This window comes from Athalia rosae, chromosome 4 (genome assembly GCF_917208135.1).
Source record: "Athalia rosae chromosome 4, iyAthRosa1.1, whole genome shotgun sequence".
Classification (NCBI taxonomy): Eukaryota; Metazoa; Arthropoda; class Insecta; order Hymenoptera; family Athaliidae; genus Athalia; species Athalia rosae.
The window spans coordinates 17762340-17785935 of record NC_064029.1 but is presented as its reverse complement, the minus strand read 5'-3'; the positions used below and the strand labels follow the sequence as shown (position 1 = coordinate 17785935).

Below are 23596 nucleotides of genomic sequence, written 5' to 3'. Positions count from 1 at the left end.
CAATTCATGTAAAAACTTCGTCCAACTCGTAGACTGACTGGGGGGTGGCGAGATATATCTCAGCAGTGTCACTAGGGGCTCTAGAAAGTTAGCAGCAAAAAAAAAAAACAGAAGATATTTACCTCTCGTTAGCGGTATTTGCGTCTCCGACGGAATATCTTTCGCTCCCCGAATAGTTGATCTGTGTCGGAACTATTGTCCGCGCTAAATGAAATTATCGATCAAGTACGGCGAGAATGAGAGAAACGGATGGAAAAAAAAAAACACACAGGCTCGAGTAAGAAAATAACGCGTCCACGTAATGCCTGATGTGAAATTTTGCCTTATGATTATCAACTATTGATCGATCGGGCTATATTGACATCTTATTCTACGCTCAAGGAGTCCGACAATTCCGGTGTCCGTCACACGTGCCATAGATATAATGAACGATCTATATACGCTGTCATTTCCAGACACGGCACAGATTTAACGAGAATTTCTCTGAACGGTGTACGTTTCGATGATAATAATGAATGGCGATTAAACTAGACCATTGAATCTTTGAATTCAGATATGGATGCGCTTACGGGAGGAGTTTTTTTTCGAAAATTTTTATCCCATTTACTTCTCAAATATTCAGTAAACCGAAGCGGTATACATATAAACTTGGTGTTTACTTCGTCAACTCGTTTATCCGAATCTACGTGCAACTCATTGTAAGTTCCCCCCGCCCCCCCTCAAGGATGACATCGCGAGGATATCCGTTCCAATGTGATAAGAAAGTTTCGGCTTGTTTGCTCTCTCTCTCTTTCTTTGTCGTTATATACCTACCGTGTATAGTCGCAGCTAATTTCATTCGCGCAACTTTTCACGTCCCGCATAGTATCCCAATTGTACCAAGACTGACGTCTGCCCCTCATGACTGAATCGACAAATACTATAGTCTAATGTTTGCGAAATAATTTTGCTCGATCATTTTCTTTCTATGATTCCTACTCGTTTTACAATCACTTCTTATCAACAGAACAGTGTTGTTTGTTAAATTGATTGACCGTACCTTTTTTTTTTTTTGCTCTCTAATTACAGACCTGTATGCTCCTCGACATCTTCTGCGGAACGAAGATACTCTCCGAATGGACCGTAATTTGGCTGGGTCTTCCAATTTTGGCTCACAGCGCCGCGAATCCTTGGATCTACGCGTTTCACCACGGAGAGATGCGTGTGGCAGCCGGAAAAATAGCCGAAGACTTATTCGCTCTGGTCGGAGTGACGCCGAGTCGCTACGGCTGCTCTCCTATGAGAAGAGGCTCGAATACGAACCTGGAGTTAGCCGAAGTGATAAACAGCAACGACGGGCGCAGACCGAGGCCGGAAGACTGTTTTGCAGCTAAGCACCATAATCTTTGCGCGAGCCGGAAGTGCCTGGAGATGCCCAGCAAAATAGCGGACATATCGCCGGAAAGAGACGCAGCTGGTGTAAGCTCGTCGTCGGATGGAAGGGACGAGGACATAGTGGAGGAAAATATCCACGATCTGACGAAAATGCTGGACCCGAAGTACATAGTTGACAGAAATCACGTGATAGACTCGAATCACAACATCGACAGGATAAAGAGTCTCAAGTACTTGCTGGATCCGACGTTCAACAAAATAAGGCACCTGCGTAGATTGAATCACAAGAAATTCAGCGGTAAAAATTTTCAAAAATTTCACGACCCAAAGTTCATCTCTTACCAAAATCTGAAGAGCGACGGTACTCTGAACGCGAAATTACTTCAGCTGAACACGATGTCCGATCCCATTCTGAACGCTGACAGCCCTGCGGTCGAGAGCCAAGATTTCAACCAGTCCCTGTGTCGACCGAATCTTTGTCAACGGAGGAATTCGAACTTGGCTTCTATTTCGGACCCTAACATAAAGGCGGGGGCAGCCGGGAATGCCGCGGACGTGAATCTGCGCGTTTTTCCAGCTGCTTGTAGGATAAACGGAGCAGTTCAAAATCACAGATACTCCGTGCAGAATTTGGACCATAACAAATTCGAACAAGCGACACATGTGACGAGACACGTCGCACAGTGTAGACAAATTCTCGAGAACCAAAGGCGACAGAACGGCTACGTACGTCCGCATCTGGTAATTCATAGACAAGCGGATTCCGTTAGTCCGCTCTTGGACCTGCGGTTTCAAAGCTGCGCACCACCCTCCACCCTGACGGATTCGCTGCCGGACGAGGGGAGAGCCGCAACCACCGCGCGGCTCAGTTTCCAACAGAAATTGTCACCTAGAAAAATGACCATCACAACGAACAAACTAGCCGGTTTTTACCACCCCCCTGAGACTCTGAGGACCTCGAGGAACGTCGAGCCCAGAATGGATCCGACCATGCGTCTTCTTCAGGCGAGACGAAAACTGGAGATACTCAAACACTCCGAGTCGATAAACACCATCGAGCCCATGTCCCACGTCAGGCTACTCGAACCTTCGAGAATGCTGAATACCTTGACAGTTCCTACGATCCATTCGGAACCTCCGAGTCCGATAGAACCAATGCCGTTGGATTCACTCAAGGAGGAAGAATGCGTGAAATGTTTCGATTCTCGCGAATCCTTCGATAAAAAATCCGTCGCATCTCCGAGAACGGACGTTACCATCTGCAGACACGTGAGAAGTCCGACGCGTCATTCGGATCCCATTATTCCATCCGTTTTACTGAACTTCGAAGACTGCAGCGACATTCGTCCGTCGAATCGCAACGACGAATCCCATTGTAAAAACGGATGCTGGGACGATCATTTGGACATATTCGAAGGCAAGAGGGTACCAGTTGTGGATGCAGAAAAATTCACAGAATCTGGTGGTGGTAAAACTAAAGTACCGGAACCAGTATTTTCCGAACACAGTTCCACCAGGCATAACTCCAGGAGACCCTCGGATTCCAGGTGGTCCGAATCTTCCAGGAGCCAAGAGATCCTGTCCAACGTTACCGAGCACAGGAGATTCCCCTCGTCGTACTCGGTGAATAATTTTCAGAACTGCAACAGCGGAAGCGATCTGAACGACGTGACGTGCTTGGATCCTTTCATGTGCCCCGAAGCCCTCAGCTCGTCGCTCCAGGAATCATTCTTCAGTGCCGAACCTTCGGTACCCGACTCTGATATATTCGCCTCGTTCGACGAAACGGATGAGATGGTCCTCACTCCGGATGGAGAATACCGCAGACTTCCAGCCTGCGTCGCGTCATCCGCTTCGACGACGAATTTGAAAAAAGCCAACCGATTGGAAAACGAAAATCAGAGCAGGTCGACGGAGTCTGTTTGCAGGGCAAATCTGTTGGCGGAGTCCTGCGCGATGCTGTGCGTCGAACCCTCGATACTCAGGCTAGAGCCTTCCATACACCGTAGCAGGCCTCACATACGACCTGGCAAGGATTACATCCTGAAGGACCCCTCGAGAAGAGCGCTAAGATTAGCGCCTCTGGCTATACCCACCCCAACGGACATTACAACACCGACTTTGGACACGGTTTCTGAAATAACGGCGACTACGGCAGAGTTAACGTTGACGCCCGGGCCCAACTGTTGCTGAAGTGGATTAATTACGTAGATAATTACAATGTTTGACAATAAAAATGATTATTCTTCACCTAATTCAAAGACAAATACTCTGAAACTCAATTATTCGTCATATTCAAACGAAACTATACGCATCTCAAACTCAACTGACAAGTAAACTAATCGAATACAGCTATGGTTTGTTCTATACATGTAGGTACAATGCAGCGTAAGAATATTCTGCGTACCAGTTAATCCAAAGTTTTGTTCTCTTCTATTACTCAAATAGTAGCTGAACGTTGGCGTTACAAATCAGACGAACGAAAGTATGAACACATTCGAATATAGGGAGAAATGAAGTAAAAATTCGCGAACACTTATGAGCTTTACTCAATTATAGAATGCTACTTATTAGATGTAGTACCCAAATGATTATTCATTGAAGATCGCTCGTATTTGAATGAGGACGAAAATTTTGTATAAACAAACTAAACCATTGTTACGTGTAAATTATAGTATATCCATCGATATAGCTCGAGTCAATTTACGAGGGAGCGTGTAAATAGCCGATTGTGAATTTTTATCAGTGACGTTGCGTGCAATGCGATGAACGTTACGACCCAGTGAAGTTGGACTGTGATAGAATAACGTGTCCTTAGTGTAACCATATGGATGCAAATTTGTTCGAAATACGATAAACGCTAAGATTGAGTTCAATTAAGCTTACTAGCTCTTAGGATAGTATAAAAACTTGGCCAAACGCTCGAATTAAACAAATTGGATTTGAAGACGAAAAATGAAAAATGTACTATATCTATATAGATTATTATTGCACTGGCTAATAGCTCTGATCTTTATTGAAATTAGTAAGTTTGTCCCGAGGTTTATTCCCAGTGCAAGAGGTACTCGAACTATTGGTTGCAAATAACGACCGTGTTAAATAAGGTAATTTGTATTTAAAATATATTATTACTATTAATAATTTTTTAATGGTTAAATTTCATTGATTTGAAAAATATTACAGTATTTTAATATGTATAAATATAAATATATTATGTATTATTGTATGTGTGAGTGTACTGAAGGTGCAGGCCATTCAACTTGAAATCAATAACCTACTATCTAGCTCGACTGTTTTTGGTAACAAAAAGGAATCCGCCTTGAGGAATATTATTGCACAAGCGAAGTCACGCAATAATTATCTTCACTAAACGCTCGGCTACGAATGGGAGAAGTTATTTGAAAGGCTCTAACTCTAATTGTAAGCTGCGAAACGCATAAGCTGCCAAATGTACAGACAGTTCCGTAACTGATAAATAAAAACTATTACAAGCCCTTCTACCCGTTCTATTCGCATCGATTATCGATTACGTTCCTGTATGGATGTCCAAATTCGGTCCTGCTACCTGGAAGACCTGAAACATACAGCAGTAGAAATAACTAAAATAAAAAATCATTATTCTTATCCGAGGACTTCACCGATGAAGACCCCGCTCAAATTGAATTTGAATGTCGATCGCCTGATCGTCGTTCATCTCCGGCATAGCAGCGCCCAATCAGCGAACGAGGCGGTGACTGCTGCGTTTGAATTCAAATAATTAAATCGGGGTAGTTGAAGAACTTTACAAATGATAGAAAAAATGCGAAATATTAGAATAAATCGCCTCTCATGCCTGTTCGAGGTACCACATGAAGAACTTTTCGTCAGATTTCGTTTCAACAATCAGTAATGTAAGATTTCAGAAAAATTTATGTCCGTACATGTCCTGCACTGGCGTTCATATCCCCATGTGAAATTTACGATGAAAAATATGTGCAGCTGCTGCGAATATAAGCGTTTTTTATCAGGGAAGATAACTATTCACATATCTATTATATTCTTAATCACGTTTTGGCCACAATCGCGGAATGACAAATGATTACAAGAATGATTACAAAGTAAATTATGGAGATTTGTCGATGGCTGAAACCACATGGGCACCGCCCATGCTGCATAATCTTTAAAATTTCATTTCTCTCACTGGCAGATGCCTTGCTACACGCTCCGCCCCAGCTTGACAGTGGCCAAGTTGATTTTTAAGTGTGAGACTTTGCTGTTTAGTCTGGTTTTCTTCTAGCAAGTGACGCACTCTGCAACGCGTACCATCAGCGTCTGGGTGGCACAACAGCAGCCGTGCGCAACTTATGCAGAAGCCACGTCCTTTCAAAAGCAGTGCAGCAGAAGGCAAACCCCTACCAGCTGGCGACATAACCTGTAAACAGTCACACCGTACCAGATAGAGCATTTAACACCCACAGTTGAAGTGGAAACAATACGATTAATGATCCACCGTATTGAATATCCATCATTTTAGAATTGTGTGCAAAATGTCTGCAGAAGAAATTGCTATCGAAAAATTAACCCTAAATGGCATAGCCGAGGATGACGATATCGTTGATCCATGGAACGTACACAGTAAAAACGACGCTGGAATAGATTACGACAAGCTGATCAGTATGCTATAAAATTCTTAAAATATTCCAAAACCAAATAAGATGCTTCCAATCACCTCGTTTTTCGATTTTACATTCTTTCTCTTCATGTAATTTACCATTCCTAGAGAAAACTCAAAATTACCTTATTGCATCATTCTTTGAAAAAGTTATCGTATACATCTTCACATCTTAGACATAATTTTTCAGAAAGATTTGGGAGCTCTAAAATTGATGAGGAGCTGCTGGCACGTTTTGAGAAACTTACTGGCAGAAAACCACACCACTGGCTACGACGTGGAATTTTCTTTTCCCATCGTGATCTAAACATCATTTTGAATATGTATGAACAAGGAAAGCCATTCTATCTATATACCGGAAGGGGCCCCAGTTCAGAATCGATGCATTTGGGTCACTTGATACCATTCATGTTCTGCAAATGGTTGCAGGAAGTGTTTGATGTTCCCCAAGTAATTCAGCTCACTGATGATGAGAAGGCAATATGGAAGGACTTGACAATCGAAGACGCAATAAAAATGTCTTACAACAATGCCAAAGATATTATTGCGTGTGGATTTGATCTAAGAAAGACATTTATATTTTCTGATTTAGAACACATTGGTAGTAATCCAGCTTTCTATCAAAATATGATAAGGATACAGAGGTGCGTTACTTTCAATCAAGTAAAGGGAATCTTTGGGTTTGGCGACAGTGATCCTATTGCCAAAATATCATTTCCTCCGACACAAGCAGCACCTGCATTCTCCAGCTCATTTCCATTCATCTTTACAAATGCAAAGGTGAACTGTCTGATTCCCTGCGCCATCGATCAAGATCCGTACTTTCGAATGTCCAGAGATGTGGCTCCAAGAATAGGTTTCCCAAAGCCAGCCTTACTTCACTCCATCTTCTTTCCGGCCCTCCAAGGACCTAAGACTAAAATGTCCGCCAGTGAGAGCAACAGTGCTATATTCTTAAATGACAGCGCCAAGCAGATTAAGAATAAAATAAACAAGCACGCATTTTCGGGCGGTCAAACTACTGTCGAGGAACACAGAAGATTGGGAGGAAACTGCGAAGTCGATATTTCTTACCAGTGGCTGACGTTCTTCTTGGAAGATGATGAGAGACTTGAACAACTCAGAAAAGTAAGATCTATGCGCAGTAGTTAATAAAATTGATGAATAAATCCGATAATTAAGGGAAAGTATGAAGTATATTGAGAACTGATGTAATTCATTTTTTGTTAAAATTACTCTCAGGGTTACACCGCTGGGGAAATTTTGACTGGTGAACTGAAGAAAGAGCTCATCGAAGTTCTGCAACCACTGGTAGCAGCTCACCAGGATAGGCGAAGTAAAGTCACCGATGAAGTAGTAAAGCAATACATGTCACCCCGGGATCTTGGCTTCATCCCACAAAAATGAAGAAGAAATACTTCTAGGCACTAGTATTATAAAAACGAACGCTTATTTAATGGTTGCATCGTAAATATTATTTATTGAAATAAAAATAAATAAGCTACCGAACTGTGCTCATGTGATAATTCTAAATTCTAATATTTGATGATGTGCTTTGAAAGTTCGTGGAACATTCGCACAAAAATTTCAGGATATTGCAATGCAGAATTATCATATCAGGTTTTTGAATTCGACCCCTGCAGGCTGCGTTCAATTGAGTTCATTCAAGAAGCGCTGTCGACTTGCGTCACCGCGATCTAGTCAGTCCCGTGTTCCGCTCGCGGCTCATTTAAAAGCCAAGAAATATTAATTGTTTAATGAATGGAATGACGTTAGAAAATTGAGTTAGCAAAGATTATTTGATTAGACAAATGTTATTTAGTGTCGAATATTAGTCTAATTCCTATCATGTGAATGGAAAGACATTGTGGACGATGTGCTGATAAGTTTCAAGTCCTTCTTCCGCCTGCTGGGTTGACCCGATAACTCTGAGCTTATGTTCGGATTGGACAGCGGTGACGGCATTCAGCGGTCTATTTTTAACCTAGACATGCGCACCACCCGGGAAATAGGCATCCGCCATTCATGAGAGTCGATTCCGTTGTTTCTGTGTGTTGAGCTTGAGCTGCTGCAAGACGGGATATGGTGACGATAATATTTGTGGGCCCAGAGAAAAACATGAACCGTTTCGACTAGCGCCGTTTCAAGAAGGTGCGAGAATGCTTTTATAAAAATTCGTAGTTTGTTGTTCATCCTACTTAGAAAATTCCAATAACTCATTTACCCGATTTATAAAGTTGAAAATATTTTCTGACGGCTTTTTCCGTTACCCCACGTAAGTTTTCTGTAAGCTTTGAGAGAAGGAGAGAGTAGCGAGAGCGTGCGAAAGAATAACAAAACTATTTTTGTCGCTATATCGGCGTTGCCAAATCGAGGAACTTCAATTACCTTATATTACCCCCGAGGCATTATTCTATGTCAACATTCACACATCCTAAAGAGACCTTTGATCATTGTTCATCCCTATTTACAGGCAAGGACCATACCAAACTGAAGTGTTGTGTGCTGCGTTGACCACCGAAAAATGCTGGTCAAATAATATCAATAATATAAACAGCTGACACAGCGAAAAACAGAGAGAAACAGACTATGGGGACATTTTTAGATAAACCGCAAACAGACAAGTACAATGAGCATGGTGCTGGTAATGGTTTGCGATATGGGGTCGCCAGCATGCAGGGGTGGAGAATTGAAATGGAAGATGCGCACAGAGCAATAACTGGACTTGGAAGTGGCTTGTCAGACTGGAGTTACTTCGCCGTATTCGATGGTCATGCTGGGGCTCTTGTATCTGCACATAGTGCTGAACATTTGCTGGAATCAATCATGCAAACCGAAGAATTCAAGGCCGAGGATGTAATAGAAGGGATCCACTCTGGCTTTTTGAGATTGGATGATTGCATGCGAAATTTACCAGAAATGAGCCAAGATAAATCTGGTTCAACGGCTGTTTGCACATTAATATCACCGCGTCAGATTTATATTGCAAATTGTGGAGATTCCAGAGCAGTCCTCTGCCAGTCTGGCAATCCTGTCTTTTCTACCAGGGACCATAAGCCAGTTTTGCCAGCAGAGAAGGAAAGAATTCAAAACGCTGGTGGTAGTGTTATGATCCAAAGAGTGAATGGATCACTGGCTGTTTCTAGAGCTCTGGGAGACTACGAGTACAAAAAAGTGAAGGGTCGTGGACCCTGCGAACAACTTGTTTCACCTGAACCTGAAATATTTCTCAGGGATAGAGATGATGCTAATGATGAATTTCTCGTTTTGGCCTGTGATGGGATTTGGGATGTCATGACAAATAAGGACCTCTGTGATTTCATTCGTTCCAGGCTACTCTTAACCGATGATTTAGAAGCTGTCACCAACCAAGTCATAGATACCTGCCTGTACAAGGTAAGTTTTGATCTATGATAATTGTCCCTTCAGTTTTGCCATAACTTTGATGTAGCAACACATACTCGAATTTGCTACAGATCTAAATTCACTCTGTAAAATGAAGACTGTGAAGTAATTTATTTTTGAATATCAGGTGTTATTCTATTAAAAAGTCATGAGAACAGTACCAAGTCGACATACAAATCGTTTGATGCTCGGAATAAAGCTTAGCTATTAGAAAGTGTGTTGTTTATTTGTCTCGTAGATGTATATCATAGCAATTATATCACTCAGAACAAATTATCTGTCTCATTTAGAACAGCATTGTTTTGAAATTCAGCTTCAGTTGCTCTATTAAAATAAAACCTTGGCCTCCTATTTTGATACCATACATGGATTAGAAAGCCTAAAATTAGATAAAGTTCACATATCAGCCACACTTGTTGTTTTATTGGAACTAATCCCTAGGAGGGGAAAAAGTGGAAACAAAACAAAGAAGCCCCAGTAAAACTAAAATTAAGTTAAATTTATTATTCATCTAGCCAAAGATATGATCTTTGTAACTGAATCAAACGACTTGCACTTATTTAACTTAAATATTGACAAAAACTTATCATCTTCTCATTATAAGGCCCGTTCATTTTTTTTTTTTATATATATTGACCCAAAATTCGACCAAATCTCTTGATATGTCAGCATTTGAAACATAAGCACAAGGGTATAAGCGATCCATTTACGAAAATGTAGAATGTTTCTCTGTCTTTTCAGGGGAGCCGAGACAACATGAGCATAGTATTGGTAACATTACCTGGCGCACCAAAACCAAGCGCTGAGGCACAGAAGAAGGAAGCTGAGCTAGAGAAGGCCATTGAAAGGAGGATCAAAGGTTCATTCAGTTTTCCATACTTTCACTCTTTTTTATCTTTTCTGTGTTGCACTAACAGGCATTTGTTGCAACGACGTCAGCGTACTTGACGCTCGTCCGCAATATAATTCAATCTCTTGGATTTACTAGCAAAATCGAAACTAAAAGTGAAATACCATTCCTTGTTGAGGGTTTTAATGATGAAAATTTAGATATCCACTTTATCAAGAATTTGTGTAGAAAAGTTGTGCGAATTGTTTCAATGATCTATTTTTGAACAGGATTTGACTGCATGAATTTTCTAAAATTCATTGCATACAGTATTCGGGAAGCTCTTTAGCTACGATTCCCTGAATGGAATCTTACCTTATAGAAGTTAGATGTTGTAGCGATAGAAGATGTAATCTCATTAGTAATTTTATTTGTGGAAACATTTCCTAATTCTATTAATCGATTTCCGTTTCTGAATGATGCCGTTTGGTTCATATACTCTTGGAGTTTATTACATAACATTGTCCTTTAAAGCTAATATATATTATAATGACTATATTTATCCGTGTTGATTTAGCAGAGAAAATTAGACTCAAAAAAAGTAGTCACGCAATATTCTAAAATAATACCGTTTCTCAATGCTCAGAATTTCTTGTTTAACCATGATGAATGACCTTAGAATTGAGTCAATGATAAGTCTATCTTTTGGTATCATGATCAAATCTGAAAACATGCCTTTCAATACGACAATCTAGAGAATAAAAAATGGTAAAAACAATTTTTGTGGAGAGATTATCAAGCACATGTATTGAGAGAGTGAGACATCACTGATAATTTCGCTACGTCTTAAGCGTGCGATATAGTATGTCTATTAACTTTTGAATAATTATTCCAATTTCATCAATATCTTCGATATTAAGAATTTGACCAAATTGAACCTCGTGCACATATTATGAACTAATATATTATAGTTAGTATATAATTACGAAATGATGAGCGCACCTTCTCATAATTATTAGAAGTATATTGTTATATTACTAGAAGAATGGCTTACAAAACGTGTATTTCATCAATGTTGTTAGTCCACGTGTAATTTACAAAAAATTAAAAGCAATCTCTCCCGTTACTGGCTGTAGCCCTTTGTATCAAAGAATATGAAAAAAGTGCCAATTGCTTCTGAAGATATTGCGCAGGCAATATTTTTATCAAGTTACAAATTTCCGATATACGAAATTAAAATTCAATTTAAAAAAATTAATCAAGCTTTGGTTGAGATGATCTGTGGACCAGTCGTGGAACCATTTATTTTACACTGTTAGCTAACGTCCAAGAATATCAATTGACCATACCACTACTATTCTTAGTTAGGCATCAAAATTTATCAATGGATTAGTGAAAAGATTTTTACTGCCAGAAAAGAATTAATATCACAAGTAGTTTTATATTCATTGTCCTTTATTTTGCAGAAGAACATGATCGCCACATTAATTTTCAAGTAATTTCTCTTGATTCACATCAACTATCTGTTCCAGTACTAGATAATCTGAACAATTTGTGGCGAGCTAAACTATTGTCAGAAGATCTATATGAAATTTGGATTAGCCTAGGAATATTTTGGTTACTCAATATTACTATATTCTATTCCCACTATTGTTGCCTCACTCACAAATTTTCTATAAAGGTGATTCAAATATCTCCAATTTTTGGCTATAATCTCAAGGCAATTTAATTAAATACCTAGCAAATGTTTCAAGAATAGTCTACATCTGAGTTCATAGCTATTTATTACAGTCTACCTTGGCACAGATTTTCACTCACTGTTTAGAACTTACTGTTTACTGTTATAATATGAAACCGCGAATCCCTTGCATTTTAGCCATCCCTAGCATATATCCTCGATGAAATGAACTCCTTTGCAATTAATAGTTGAGTAAAAAAGGCAATTCTTTGAAATAGGTAATAATAGTAATTGTCTATTCTTATCTTCTGCAAAAAGCCCTTAACTGAAGCACATAAAGGCATCATATTCTTTCCACTATCGGTACTTTTGTAGTAAAGTTTTGCAGAAACTTTCAAATCATGATGGAGTGTTACAATTGTTGAAGTATTAGTCAATGTAGAAAGTACTTATTAAATAATTGTTATGTGTACTAGTCTCTATGAAACCAAAGGTACATACGCATTAAAATATATACCTCGGTTATTTTTAAAGTTTTTCATAGCCAAAAATTTATATCTACACGTATACTATGAAAAACAAAATAAAGGATTCTTCTCACTAGAAGCGTACTTCAAAGGCCGAAAACCACTTAATATATAATAGAATAAATACATCATCGATTGAAAGTGATTCTCATCACTCTGATATCGCAAATTTATTGTACTCAGATGAACTGAGTATTGGGTCTACTTTGCTCCAGGAAATAATGGAACCATTGCATAATTTGTATTTGCTGTTAGGAATATTCAATTCATCATCATGTACAACGTTGCTTGTAGGATGGTCAAGTATGATGCAGCATAGAAAGATTCTCATATTTTACAAATCATTGCCATTATGGAAAAAAATGTGGAATAATATTATATAATGATCACCTTTGGACTTGGTAAAAATTTTAATGAGGCTAGCAATTAGTATATAACAAATCGATTATATAACGCTACCGTGAATAAAATTCGGTTAGAAGATTTATCAGGTATGTGCAAACTCAGTATCAAAACACTTGATTCTGTTTCATTTTTGGTTGATTTTCTGTGTAACGGCAATGCATTTCTTATGGAAAACATTGCGATTGCCGTTATTCATATGGAACTCTCTGAACTGACGTTTCCTCCCACAAAATGAATATTTCGAACAATTCCAAAGGTGGAGGTACTTCAATACTTTACAGAAAATGATTAATGCATCTACTTATGACCGGAGTATTCAGATGTATGTGGTGACTATTCCCATAAGAAATGTACCGTAACAGTTATTTATTCCAGTCCTAAGTAGCTGCATGGTTGTCATATTTTTGTATAATATTTGTTCTACATAAGTTCACTTTGAGAAAAATCTACGTTCTTATCAGCCGAAATTTTTACACTCCGTTCGAAATAACCCAAACCTGTATTATCTTACATACATCACTTTACTGATTACCACTTCAACATTATATAGTAATTCATTCGTATTTGCAATGTAGAATATTCATAATATTCCCAAGCGTTGTGTAAACCCAATTTTCAATGCCAGTTTGAAGCACCTTAAGAATTCTAGCTCACAAAATATTAAATTGTCTTTATTTCTAGAAGTTAATGTAATATCAATTGACCAAAAAGTTTAATTAGCAAGAACCTCTGAATTCTGATGACCGATCAGAATCAAATATTTTGTAGTTCAAGAAAGACATATTCATCAATCATGTATGCTAGTGGAAATTGTTTCACTTTAAATGAAGTTCATAGCTGGCTTTGACTTTTAGTCAATTGATATTAGATAGCACCAATTCTTACAGATCCTCAAATTAATCGTTGTCATTATGTTAACAGAAATAGTAGCACAGCAAGAGAGCCAAGAGGGTGTCGATTTCCTACATCTACTCCAAATTCTTATAGACGAGGAAATGCCCAATCTTCCACCTGGAGGTGGTCTTCCTGCCAAGTGAGTTATCTTTTCTTCATATGCAAATCAATGTAGAAAAAAAATTCATTCGACACCAGCTTTACAATATTTTAGATGAATTCAAATGTTATGACGATCACATGATGTTGTTACACATAGTCTTATTGAATGTCTGAAATACCCCGGATATGTCTTTGATCACAGTTCACTGATACTATGTATTTCTGAAACACCTTTTAAAACTACTGTGTCACTTTTATTAAAATACCTCTTAACAACGCACATACTGTACAAAGTTCTGATATGATTATGGAATGTGTAGAATAATTAGAATATTGCCTGTTTGCTCAGAGGTACACCAACCAACTATGAAGCTAACTTGCCTTACACGTACGCACACAGTAAATTGGGTGAATGCTTATATAATAGAATTGTGTTAAGGTTGGGTTTTAGCCCACCTCATCATAAAGCAACTACAGACTATTAGCAATTTGGCTTGATACCAAAATACATAATTAGATCACTTTAGTGAGAAAATGATCACAGTACTCTCGACCTTGGATACAATTTTCCAAGATTTCAGTTTACTCAAAACACAATTTTTTATATCAGCTTCATTTCACATGCATATAAAAGAACTGAACTTCTTATTTCGTGATCCCCATTGAATATTGTTACTTGGATGTAAATGATTTCCTAATGACCTTATTTCTTATCTGTCTGCAGGCGACCATTCATCGAACAGGTGTTCCGGGAAGTTTGCCCCAGCAAGGCGGACACTGTAAGTCTTGGATACGATTTCCCTTTCTAATAACTAACCCATGATTTTATTCTGGCCCACACCAAACGTACAATTATTGCCTATTTATCACGTGCAACCCATTCTTAGTCATTGAAAAATACAATAAACTGCAGTGGAATTTGTTTTTCGCTGAATCGTTGTAGATATATCTCAATAATTATGAAAAGTCTGCCGTTATATCAGCCAAAACTAGGTGAAGTGTTAAATGGTATGAAAATTCCTGTAAAATACAAGATTATCGTGAGCTTTACAGTAAGACAAAGAAACGAATATAAGAAGGTGGAAAAAAACATTAATATCTCAGGGAATGTCACTAAATTTGGAAATGTAATATATTTAAATAACTAGATATACCTTAGAGTGTAATATTAGGACAAATAACTGTTGCAACATTATGACTTACGATAATCGGCGGCAGATTTTATCATTGAGAAGAGAGCATTTCAGAAACTATGTGTATCTTACCAGGGGCAATTTCCAAACGTATGCTAAACACTGCATATTCAATCAATTTAGCCATGGATAAGGACAACCGAATGAATAAATAATAAATTGTATATAAATTACCCGTGTCATAGTTGAGCTTGGCAAAGACCGGTTCTAACGTTTCGGAAACCATTAAATGTCTAATGGTAATTGATTTTCATAATGTTGTGGCACTGAAAAATTAGCTGCCCCCCCATCAATAATAGCATATTGCAAACTATGCATCAGTCAAGGATTTTTTTTAACTTTTTACTCACACGAAAATATCATTTTCAATCTTGAGTTGTATACTAATGTCTTATTCATAGTTTTAGACAGTTGTAATGAGAATGTATCTTCTTATGGGCTGCAACTTTTCTGAAATACAATCTATGCAGGATAACAGTTCATGTGGTCGCTCTGTATAGGATAAAATTCCTTACAGCTGTGTGAGACCAATTTATACTGAATTTTGATACCCAATCGAATCATAAGTATCATTAATAACAAAGGTTTACTGCAGTTCCACATCATGACAGATACGTTATAATAATATATCCTACAAGGAAATTCACAAACTATATTGAAATTCCTAATTTTTACCCTATACTGGTACCTATTGTTGGATTTTATACAATCCCTTCTATATCCAAGGATCAAAAAGAAAATTGAGACATATTAAGATTATTATGCAGAGGATTTCGTAATATTTTATTGTGTATAAAAACGCTATTAGTCTTTTATATTTTGGAAAAAATATTTCACTGGCATTAGGATTCTTTATACATTTTCACAGTATTTTGTAATTGAATTTTCCATCTGACTCGACTAATCAATCGTTTTGTTTTCGATAAGAAATGAATTTCTAAAGTCAAACTAAAATCTTAATATCATAATTAAATGTGCCAAGAATCCGAAATATTATTCTATCGCCTTTTTTAATGTAAATGAGAAATTATTGTAGAAGAACAAATGAAGCTGTGAAATATGCTCAAAATTCCACCGGGCTGAAGTTATTGATTAATACGTATAAATGAAAAAATGATGTCATTGTGAAATGATCATAGTAGAGCCGGAAATGTTTACAATATCTAGATTTATATGGTTCAAGTTATTGTCACAATAGAATATTTGAATCATACCCTCTGCTGTGTTGAAATGCGTAATATTACAATAAAATATTATATATTTTTGTAGTTCTAGAGGACTTGTGCTCAGAATATTCAGTCGTCATTGGTCAATTTTCCCAGCTATATGAGCAAGCAATCTAGAGATTCGTTCATCGTTTATTTGATTTTGTGGTTTAAGGGTTCAATTAAAGATGAGCTAATGTACACTGGACAAATTGGCCCGAAGCTTTAAAACAGAGCAGTCCTGTATATAATATTTAGGATCGGTGTCTATGGATATCTGTACTGACGTTATGTTTATGCAATATTGGAAATCTGTCAATATTATAGCAGCAAAGGAGGCCTTGAGGCGTTGTCTACAGGAATGTTGAAAAAAATTTCAGTTGCATGCAGCAGTTTATTCCAATTCCATTTCTGCTGAACATTCTTATCATCAAATAATTAGTTTATACCGAGTACATCGCATTCCAACTTGTTGTCTGAAAATGAAATCACTCCTATCCGAAGACTAAGTTAGAAAAAATCAACATGCCGGATGGATCTTTAACTAATTTGCGGCTTTTCGGATTCATAATAAAATCCTAAGAAAATTGTCGAGTAGGAAATAGGGAAGATACTAAAACTTTATATCAAGGCCTTCGGTCAAGTTTAACAATATAGCACACACATACCAAAGTATTTTATCATTCCCATAGTAAAAATAATGTATGTGTAGTAGCAAAGCTTAGCATTTCACTATTTTATTGTTTGGGAATAAAAATGAGGCAACTACACAATTATAATTCGTGTACATAGGTATGCTGATCATTTGACTATCTCCTTGCTCATAAATTGTACAAATAAATCAAGTTAACGTCAACATTTCTGCTGATCATAGTAGTCATTTTCTTCTCATTATTCCCAAACAATAAAAATAAGATAATATCAGATACGGGCAAGAGTGGGAGATATTACTTAGCAAGGACCTTTGTTATCAACCCATTTTAATTATAGGGAGAACAGATTTATATGTTAACCCTCTGAAATTTGACAAGTATCTAAAAAAACTATACCTTAAATGAATTACTGACAACTTGTAATAAAACTAAGCTTATAAACGATCGAAGTAGAATATTTTTTCAATTACTGGTATTTCAAAAGTAAACGTGTACATTAACTCACTCTTGCTCACAAATGATGCGCATGTAGTAAGCTTGCTTTGTGCATAGTCCTATTCTGTATAAACTCGCTTCTGGCCTGTGTTGAAAAGGATCTAATGTCGGAGCTCGATCGTTATTGTCAATTTCTTAAGTATTGTATCAATTGTAAACCTATATTTTCAACAGCTGTGTAACTTGTAAATACTTGTGATGGTGTGTAAAGGTATTTTGTTGAGGAATGAGGAGAGACTTGTACCTTTCAGAATAGGACTAGCATGTAGCTAGAAATAAACTTGTATTATGTGTATAATCAAAACCAAACTATTTTCTCAATGACTTTATGCCGATAAATGTCTCATATTAATGCTTTTTTCATTTTTCTTTAAAAGACTGCCTCAAGCATTTTATCAATGAAATGCGTTGCACACATGCTAAAATTGACAGCATCACCAACACAGTGGCAAGACTTATGGTTCTTGTTGTCCGATGCAATCGATCAGAGTTCTTATTCTTAATACTTGAAATAGTTTCAATGATATTGAGATAAAACTGGAATATTTGCATCCTTGTTGTTCGCATTTCAAGGAGGTCGCATTAAAAAAACAAATTTTTGAGAAACCACTTAAATATTTGAACTTGTATCGCACAATTGAGACTCAAGTCCCAGATCTATGGCTATTTGGCGGTAGCAGAAAATGGGTATAGCAATAAAAACAAACCTTGAAATATGATTAAATCTTGAAGTTTGAAGGAAAATCCTTGCATGATTAGCGCAAGTTTGCATTGCTATGTGTCTACCGTGATACATCATAAGTTGAGAAAATAATGTTTATTGTCCTGCCGTTTTAAAACATGTTTCATCCTCTCAGAAAAATCAAAATAATATTAATCTGCAGGACAAAGTTGGGTGGCAATGACAACCAAATTATATTAGTATGAGGTACACAAATATATACGGAAGCAACTCCATAATCCAAAATTTATCAAACCGTGTTGACATATCTTTAATACCCAATTCACAGCAAACCTGCATACATGATAGAGTTCTGAAAATAGACTTATATCCCTGAAGCAGCGAAATATATTTAGGACTGCAACTGATGCAAATCTGATATAGTAGAACGAGCCACTGAATGTTATCTCTATATAGTTGACTGATTTTTACCATTTTGTAAAATAGTTGAAACCTCTCCAAAGTATCAACATCGAACAATTATGACCAATTTTTCAGTCCCGGGATCTTATTTTTCAAAATAATTATCAATTCGTACATGGATAATGATAAATGCTTCATAACTCATCATAAACTGATGAATTATGTTGCCAAGGGGCACCTACAGCCTCTGATGTGTTCCTTACTGTTCGCTAATGCCATTAATATCTAAAAGAATGTGCCAAGATATGCTCATATTTCATATCTCTGATTTAATTTCATGTGATCGATGTGATTACTAATGTACTAACTTCTATATCTTGCCCTTCAGATCGAAGTGAATTTGTCCATGCTCCCCTTTCCGCCTGATCAGAAGAGCCACGACTTAGATGAGCTGCCTAACAACTATTAATACATCAATTATGAATTCTTTTTTCTCACTGAGACAAGTGGCATGAATTGTGCAAATTCAATTTCAAATATTTCAGTTTCCTGATACTAAGTCTAAGTATTTTATCTCAAAAAATTTGCTTGAGTGCTATTGTCTTTTTCTTCTGGTTATCCCATTTTACTTTAAAATCAGTAAATCAAAGACTGTTACTTTTTGTGCATCACGTTATGGCATGCCAACTCTACTTCTTGAGATTTGTTGAACACGTTGTAAAAAATATTAACAAAATATTATAGATAATTTTTGGATCTAGTAAGAATCCTTGGGCAATCCGTATAGCCAAATTCCACCTGAATTAGATGAATTTCGAATAAACACAAATACGTGTGTAAAATATTTTTTAGCTGTTTTGTACAAACATGTCATATTTTTGTAATCATTAACAGTTTGGAAGACTTATTAAAAAGTAGAGTTTACATTCCGTGACTAACATGTACTTGCATATGAATTCAAATATCAGTGCATTCTCTTTTAAAACAAGCATAATATTTCAAGCTGATGTTTATTCGTGTTACTGATAATTTGTGTATGATTAATTAGCGTAATTTGCCACGTTACTTACAATTTAACTATATATATATATAACTATGTTGTTGTATATAATATACATAATTAAAATCATACTTCATGGAATCTAGTTTATTTTTCATGCTAGTAGGTAGAAAACCTCACATCGCTTAAGAATTAGTAGAACTAATTTGGTCATATTTCAGTCATATGCTCAAATTTGAAGCTTCGAAAGCGAATTTTATTGATACTAATTTCCTATCAGATATCTAATGTATCTAGTATCAGTCAAAATATGATATCGAGTAAGGACGTTAGAGGGTCTAAATATATCCAAAGCCATCAAGTTATCTCGACCATAGTTAAAAAGTAATTTCATTATTCTCTATTTAATTGAATTGATTAAATTTGAATGATAAAAAAATTGCTTATCGATTACCCTGCTATAGTGGAGATGGTCAGTCGTGAATTTCAACTTGATAAGAAGACTTTTTACACTTTGCCCATACACTAGTGGCAAGAATATCTTATCTGGGATGGGGAACTACTCGAATAATTTGCTGATATATAGTATTTGAAAAATTCACTTTGCAATTTAATGTAATATAGTATTAAGATATTTTAATGTTATTTTTAATTTTGCATTAATCATAGCCATCAATGACAAATAAACCTCATGGAAATACTCAGCGTGTTTTATTGAATTGTGCGTAGCCTAGATTTAATCATTTGCAAATCAATTGCAAAGCCAAATTCAGTGAGATTAACTAGCGCTCAACTCTAATAAGCTATCTGATTAAATGAAATAACAATTATAATGCTTTTACGAACTCGTGATTAATATAAATGGTATTCGGTGTGATGATCACATCAGCTACAAAATAATTATCTATTAACAAAATGCGTTGTCTGGGGTAATTGCCCTCGTGAAAGGTCAAATTCTGCTATGAGCACTTGCTATCTGAACCACTTTCTGTACTAACTAATTATTTTCAACTCTTAATCATAGTGCTAACTATTCATTGCAACTATGCACCACTAGCATCATGAGCCGAATTTGGTATAGAAACTTTGGAAATTTGTTGATAGTCACATTTTATAGATAGAAGAGGATGAATTGAAGAGAGTTCAAATTATTCGGTGTATATACAACTCGATGCATCTGCATTCTAAACAAAGCGGAACTTAGAATACTGATACAGGCCGGCCTAAGAATTGAGCAGTATTCAGCACTTACAAGGTAATTTCACTAAATTTTTTAACAATCAAAACTTGTGCTTGGGCATGGATTCCCATATACTGAAGAAATCGTTAAAAAAAGACTTAATTTACTCTTGCTCCATTTTTAAGCCACCATGTATTATGACTAATTGGTAGGATAATTGAACTCCAAAATTTAAATTATTGGATTGTTCAATTGCTGTGTAGAACAGGTGTTTTAATGACTAAAAGTACCCACCCTATCATCATATTAACACTTACCAAATTATATTTTTATACTGGAGTGATCAGCAAAATAGGTGCAGTGAAGTAGCATTATACCCACTGTAATTACAGAACAATGCGAAAGATGTGAACCATGGAATATAATCGAAAGAAATAGGGCTAGCTTTTGAAAAGACTCACCTGATCCCTAGTATCCAGATTGTGAAGAATTATGCTCATCATGTTTATTAATTCAATAATTTTGCAGCTACACTCCCAATGATGTTCTGTGAAACATAATCAAATTAGTCTTAGCTACTAAGAAACAATTCATTTCATGATATGAAACTGTAAATATAATCAATATTAATTCCATGAGATATACTTGCAGCCCAACAAGCTTATAACAAATTATTTAAATTAACAGTAGATAAGTAGTCATTTCAAACAGGCAATCATATGAGTGCACAATTTTAACTTATGAGTTGTGTATTACTATCAGAATGCCTGAACAATATGCAATCCGGAATTTAAATCCATTGTAAATAAAATAATTCGATTATTTGTTTTCATTCTGAGAGATGTTTAAAACGCATAAAATTAAAATATTGTCTGATGATATTTTTACAGGAGTCAAAGACTAGTTAGTGCATACAATATGTATAACAGTTTATACGTGTTGTATGAAATAGTCTGGAAAATGAGAGAAGAGCAGATATGAGACATCAGCAACAACAGCTTTGATGGGTTTCCACATAAGTCACAATTGTATAGAACAATAACTAATCATTAGAAACACATATTAGTCAATACTACATCATGTATACTTTGCATTACACTTGTACAACCGACAAAACTACCATTCTAATAGTTTATTGTATAAAGCATTTTATTGACAAATTAGCCAAGGGTGAGATAAGAATAAAATCCAATCATTACCATATTTATAATTATCTATGTGTGACGGTTATTATAATCGAATACATGTATCAAAATGTAATTGAAGTAGAAGAGGCAGATTGTATACATCATATTCTAAGCCTTTATAAAAAATACAATATTAGATGTATTAAACCATGCTTATATTCGCAATAATGGAATGGAAATCTCTGTCAGTATTCGAAGTAAACTTGTTTCTTATTTATCATCTTGATTCACACAGCCAACTGCTTTCATAACATTAATTGAGCGAGGGAGACTAATTTCAACTAATTTTTTATGAGAATCAGTATTCTCAGTTGATATTTGTACCAAAGGGATTGTCTGCCAAATGAGATCTTTAAGTCATAGGAGTTTGGCTCAAATGCAAATTACCATACATTTCTGTACTATGGGTTCCATCACACCTCATAGTTGATCGAATCAGCATTTTAAAATCATCTGGTGATCTCACCTTTGGCTAGAGGTTCAATTGTTACGCTATAGTAATAATCAATGTACTTTGATAACAAGTATAAGAAGCTAGATGTTGCATTGGAGTGTTTGTAGTCCCCTATTGTCAAAACCTTAGAAACTCTATCATGCTGTCATTCTAATGACAATTATCTAGAATTGAAAAAATTACTCTAATTTAGTTTGATAGTGAATTAATTTATGCAACACTCCTATAGATATAATTCGTGATTATTGAATTCAATGCATCTGAGTACATTGATTGAAATTCCTAACATGGAATAGGGTATAGTGATTAGAAATGGGTGTATTAAGTATTGCCAGTTAATATACTTATGGGCAATGCAAACTACATCTATGCTACAAAGAAAAAAAGAAAAAGTTTTTATTCAGTGAGAGGAAAATAACAGAAGCTATACATACTAACAATGCTAATTTAGCTTTACTTAGCAAATTCAGGTAACATCATAACAATATTGTGGCGTACTGTCAGAAAGCTGGACTCAAGATTCATGGACATTATCAAATAAATGATCAATCGTTCATTCGTGAAACTGATTTATATTTTTCCTGTCACTCAATCATGACGCTCTATGAGTTGTTTGCGGAATACTTTATTGCAGAATAAGATGGCAATCGAGCTTAGCAATTGAATGATCGAGTCACCAAAGCTTTCAACTATAGCCAGTTTATGAAGTCGAGAGAGCTGAATGAAGACTGTTTCTGTGATTGTTGAATTGTCTATGTCTTTATTTTCGAGAGTTTGAGAAGTCAATTATAATCAGTTACAATCAACTAATCCGTAGCAATTACAAAACCTCTAGGAATAGGTGAAATCGCGGTAGTGTACTGAAATTTACAATAAATATTGTGGAATATAACATATTAAAATATCAGATAATTTACAATAAAAAAAATACACACATCTTACACAAGAACGAAGAATTTGGCATACAAGCGATCTGTTGCAAATCTTCAGTGTATTCGTGCTTTTTGATGAACAAGACTTGGCCCGAAGTTACAACCACGAAAACGATTGTCTAATCGCGATTGCAAGTAGCACCATTGCTAATCAGAAACAAACAGGACACAACAAACCATTAACAAGACCAACGAATCGACTTGTTAATCTAAGGCAACTGCTAGGACAACGTTTTTTTCCGGATAGAAATAAATATCTTCAGTCCACATGGGAAATGTTAAACGTACACGACTTGCTCGAACAACTTCATGGGGCTTTGCGTTATTATAAATAGGATTCTTTGACTA

At 36.3% G+C, this 23596-nt stretch overlaps 3 protein-coding genes across 6 annotated transcripts in view; all 3 read left to right on the top strand.

Annotated features, from left to right (window-relative positions):
* LOC105688753 overlaps positions 1-4985 on the top strand; it is a 44543-nt gene extending 39558 nt beyond the window's left edge. Inside the window, exon 5 of the mRNA XM_048653601.1 lies at positions 1069-4985. Coding sequence (XP_048509558.1) covers positions 1069-3567 — 2499 coding nt within the window. The 3' untranslated portion in view covers positions 3568-4985. The remainder of the gene's footprint in view (positions 1-1068) is intronic.
* Positions 4986-5643: 658 nt separating this feature from the next.
* On the top strand, positions 5644-7539 carry LOC105688746 (tryptophan--tRNA ligase, cytoplasmic). The gene is made up of 3 exons (XM_012405271.3): positions 5644-6027; positions 6216-7153; positions 7268-7539. The coding sequence occupies exons 1-3, from the start codon at positions 5901-5903 to the stop codon at positions 7430-7432; spliced, it is 1230 nt and encodes a 409-aa protein (XP_012260694.2). The 5' UTR covers positions 5644-5900; the 3' UTR covers positions 7433-7539.
* A 476-nt stretch (positions 7540-8015) lies between these two features.
* LOC105688767 (protein phosphatase 1B) lies at positions 8016-22870 on the top strand. Of its 4 annotated transcripts, XR_001103207.3 has the most exons (7): positions 8016-8176; positions 8499-9421; positions 10172-10289; positions 13791-13902; positions 14590-14644; positions 20613-20750; positions 21566-22870. XR_001103207.3 is itself a non-coding variant. In XM_012405301.3 (6 exons), the coding sequence occupies exons 2-6, from the start codon at positions 8615-8617 to the stop codon at positions 21581-21583; spliced, it is 1110 nt and encodes a 369-aa protein (XP_012260724.1). In that variant the 5' UTR covers positions 8016-8176; positions 8499-8614; the 3' UTR covers positions 21584-22870. The 4 variants fall into 4 exon arrangements, 3 of the variants coding, with proteins under 3 accessions (XP_012260724.1, XP_012260723.1, XP_048509955.1); XM_012405301.3 differs by lacking the exon at positions 20613-20750; XM_012405300.3 differs by lacking the exons at positions 20613-20750; positions 21566-22870 and adding an exon at positions 18884-20195.
* Positions 22871-23596: the final 726 nt, after the last annotated feature.

Coding starts and splice junctions, on each gene's coding strand:
- LOC105688746 (XM_012405271.3), top strand. CDS start 5,901: ATGTCTGCAGAAGAAATTGCTATCGAAAAATTAACCCTAAATGGCATA. Junction 6,028..6,215: donor AGATTACGACAAGCTGATCA/GTATGCTATAAA, acceptor ATAATTTTTCAG/AAAGATTTGGGAGCTCTAAA. Junction 7,154..7,267: donor GACTTGAACAACTCAGAAAA/GTAAGATCTATG, acceptor AATTACTCTCAG/GGTTACACCGCTGGGGAAAT.
- LOC105688767 (XM_012405300.3), top strand. CDS start 8,615: ATGGGGACATTTTTAGATAAACCGCAAACAGACAAGTACAATGAGCAT. Junction 13,903..14,589: donor GGAGGTGGTCTTCCTGCCAA/GTGAGTTATCTT, acceptor ATCTGTCTGCAG/GCGACCATTCATCGAACAGG. Junction 14,645..18,883: donor GCCCCAGCAAGGCGGACACT/GTAAGTCTTGGA, acceptor CTTGCCCTTCAG/ATCGAAGTGAATTTGTCCAT.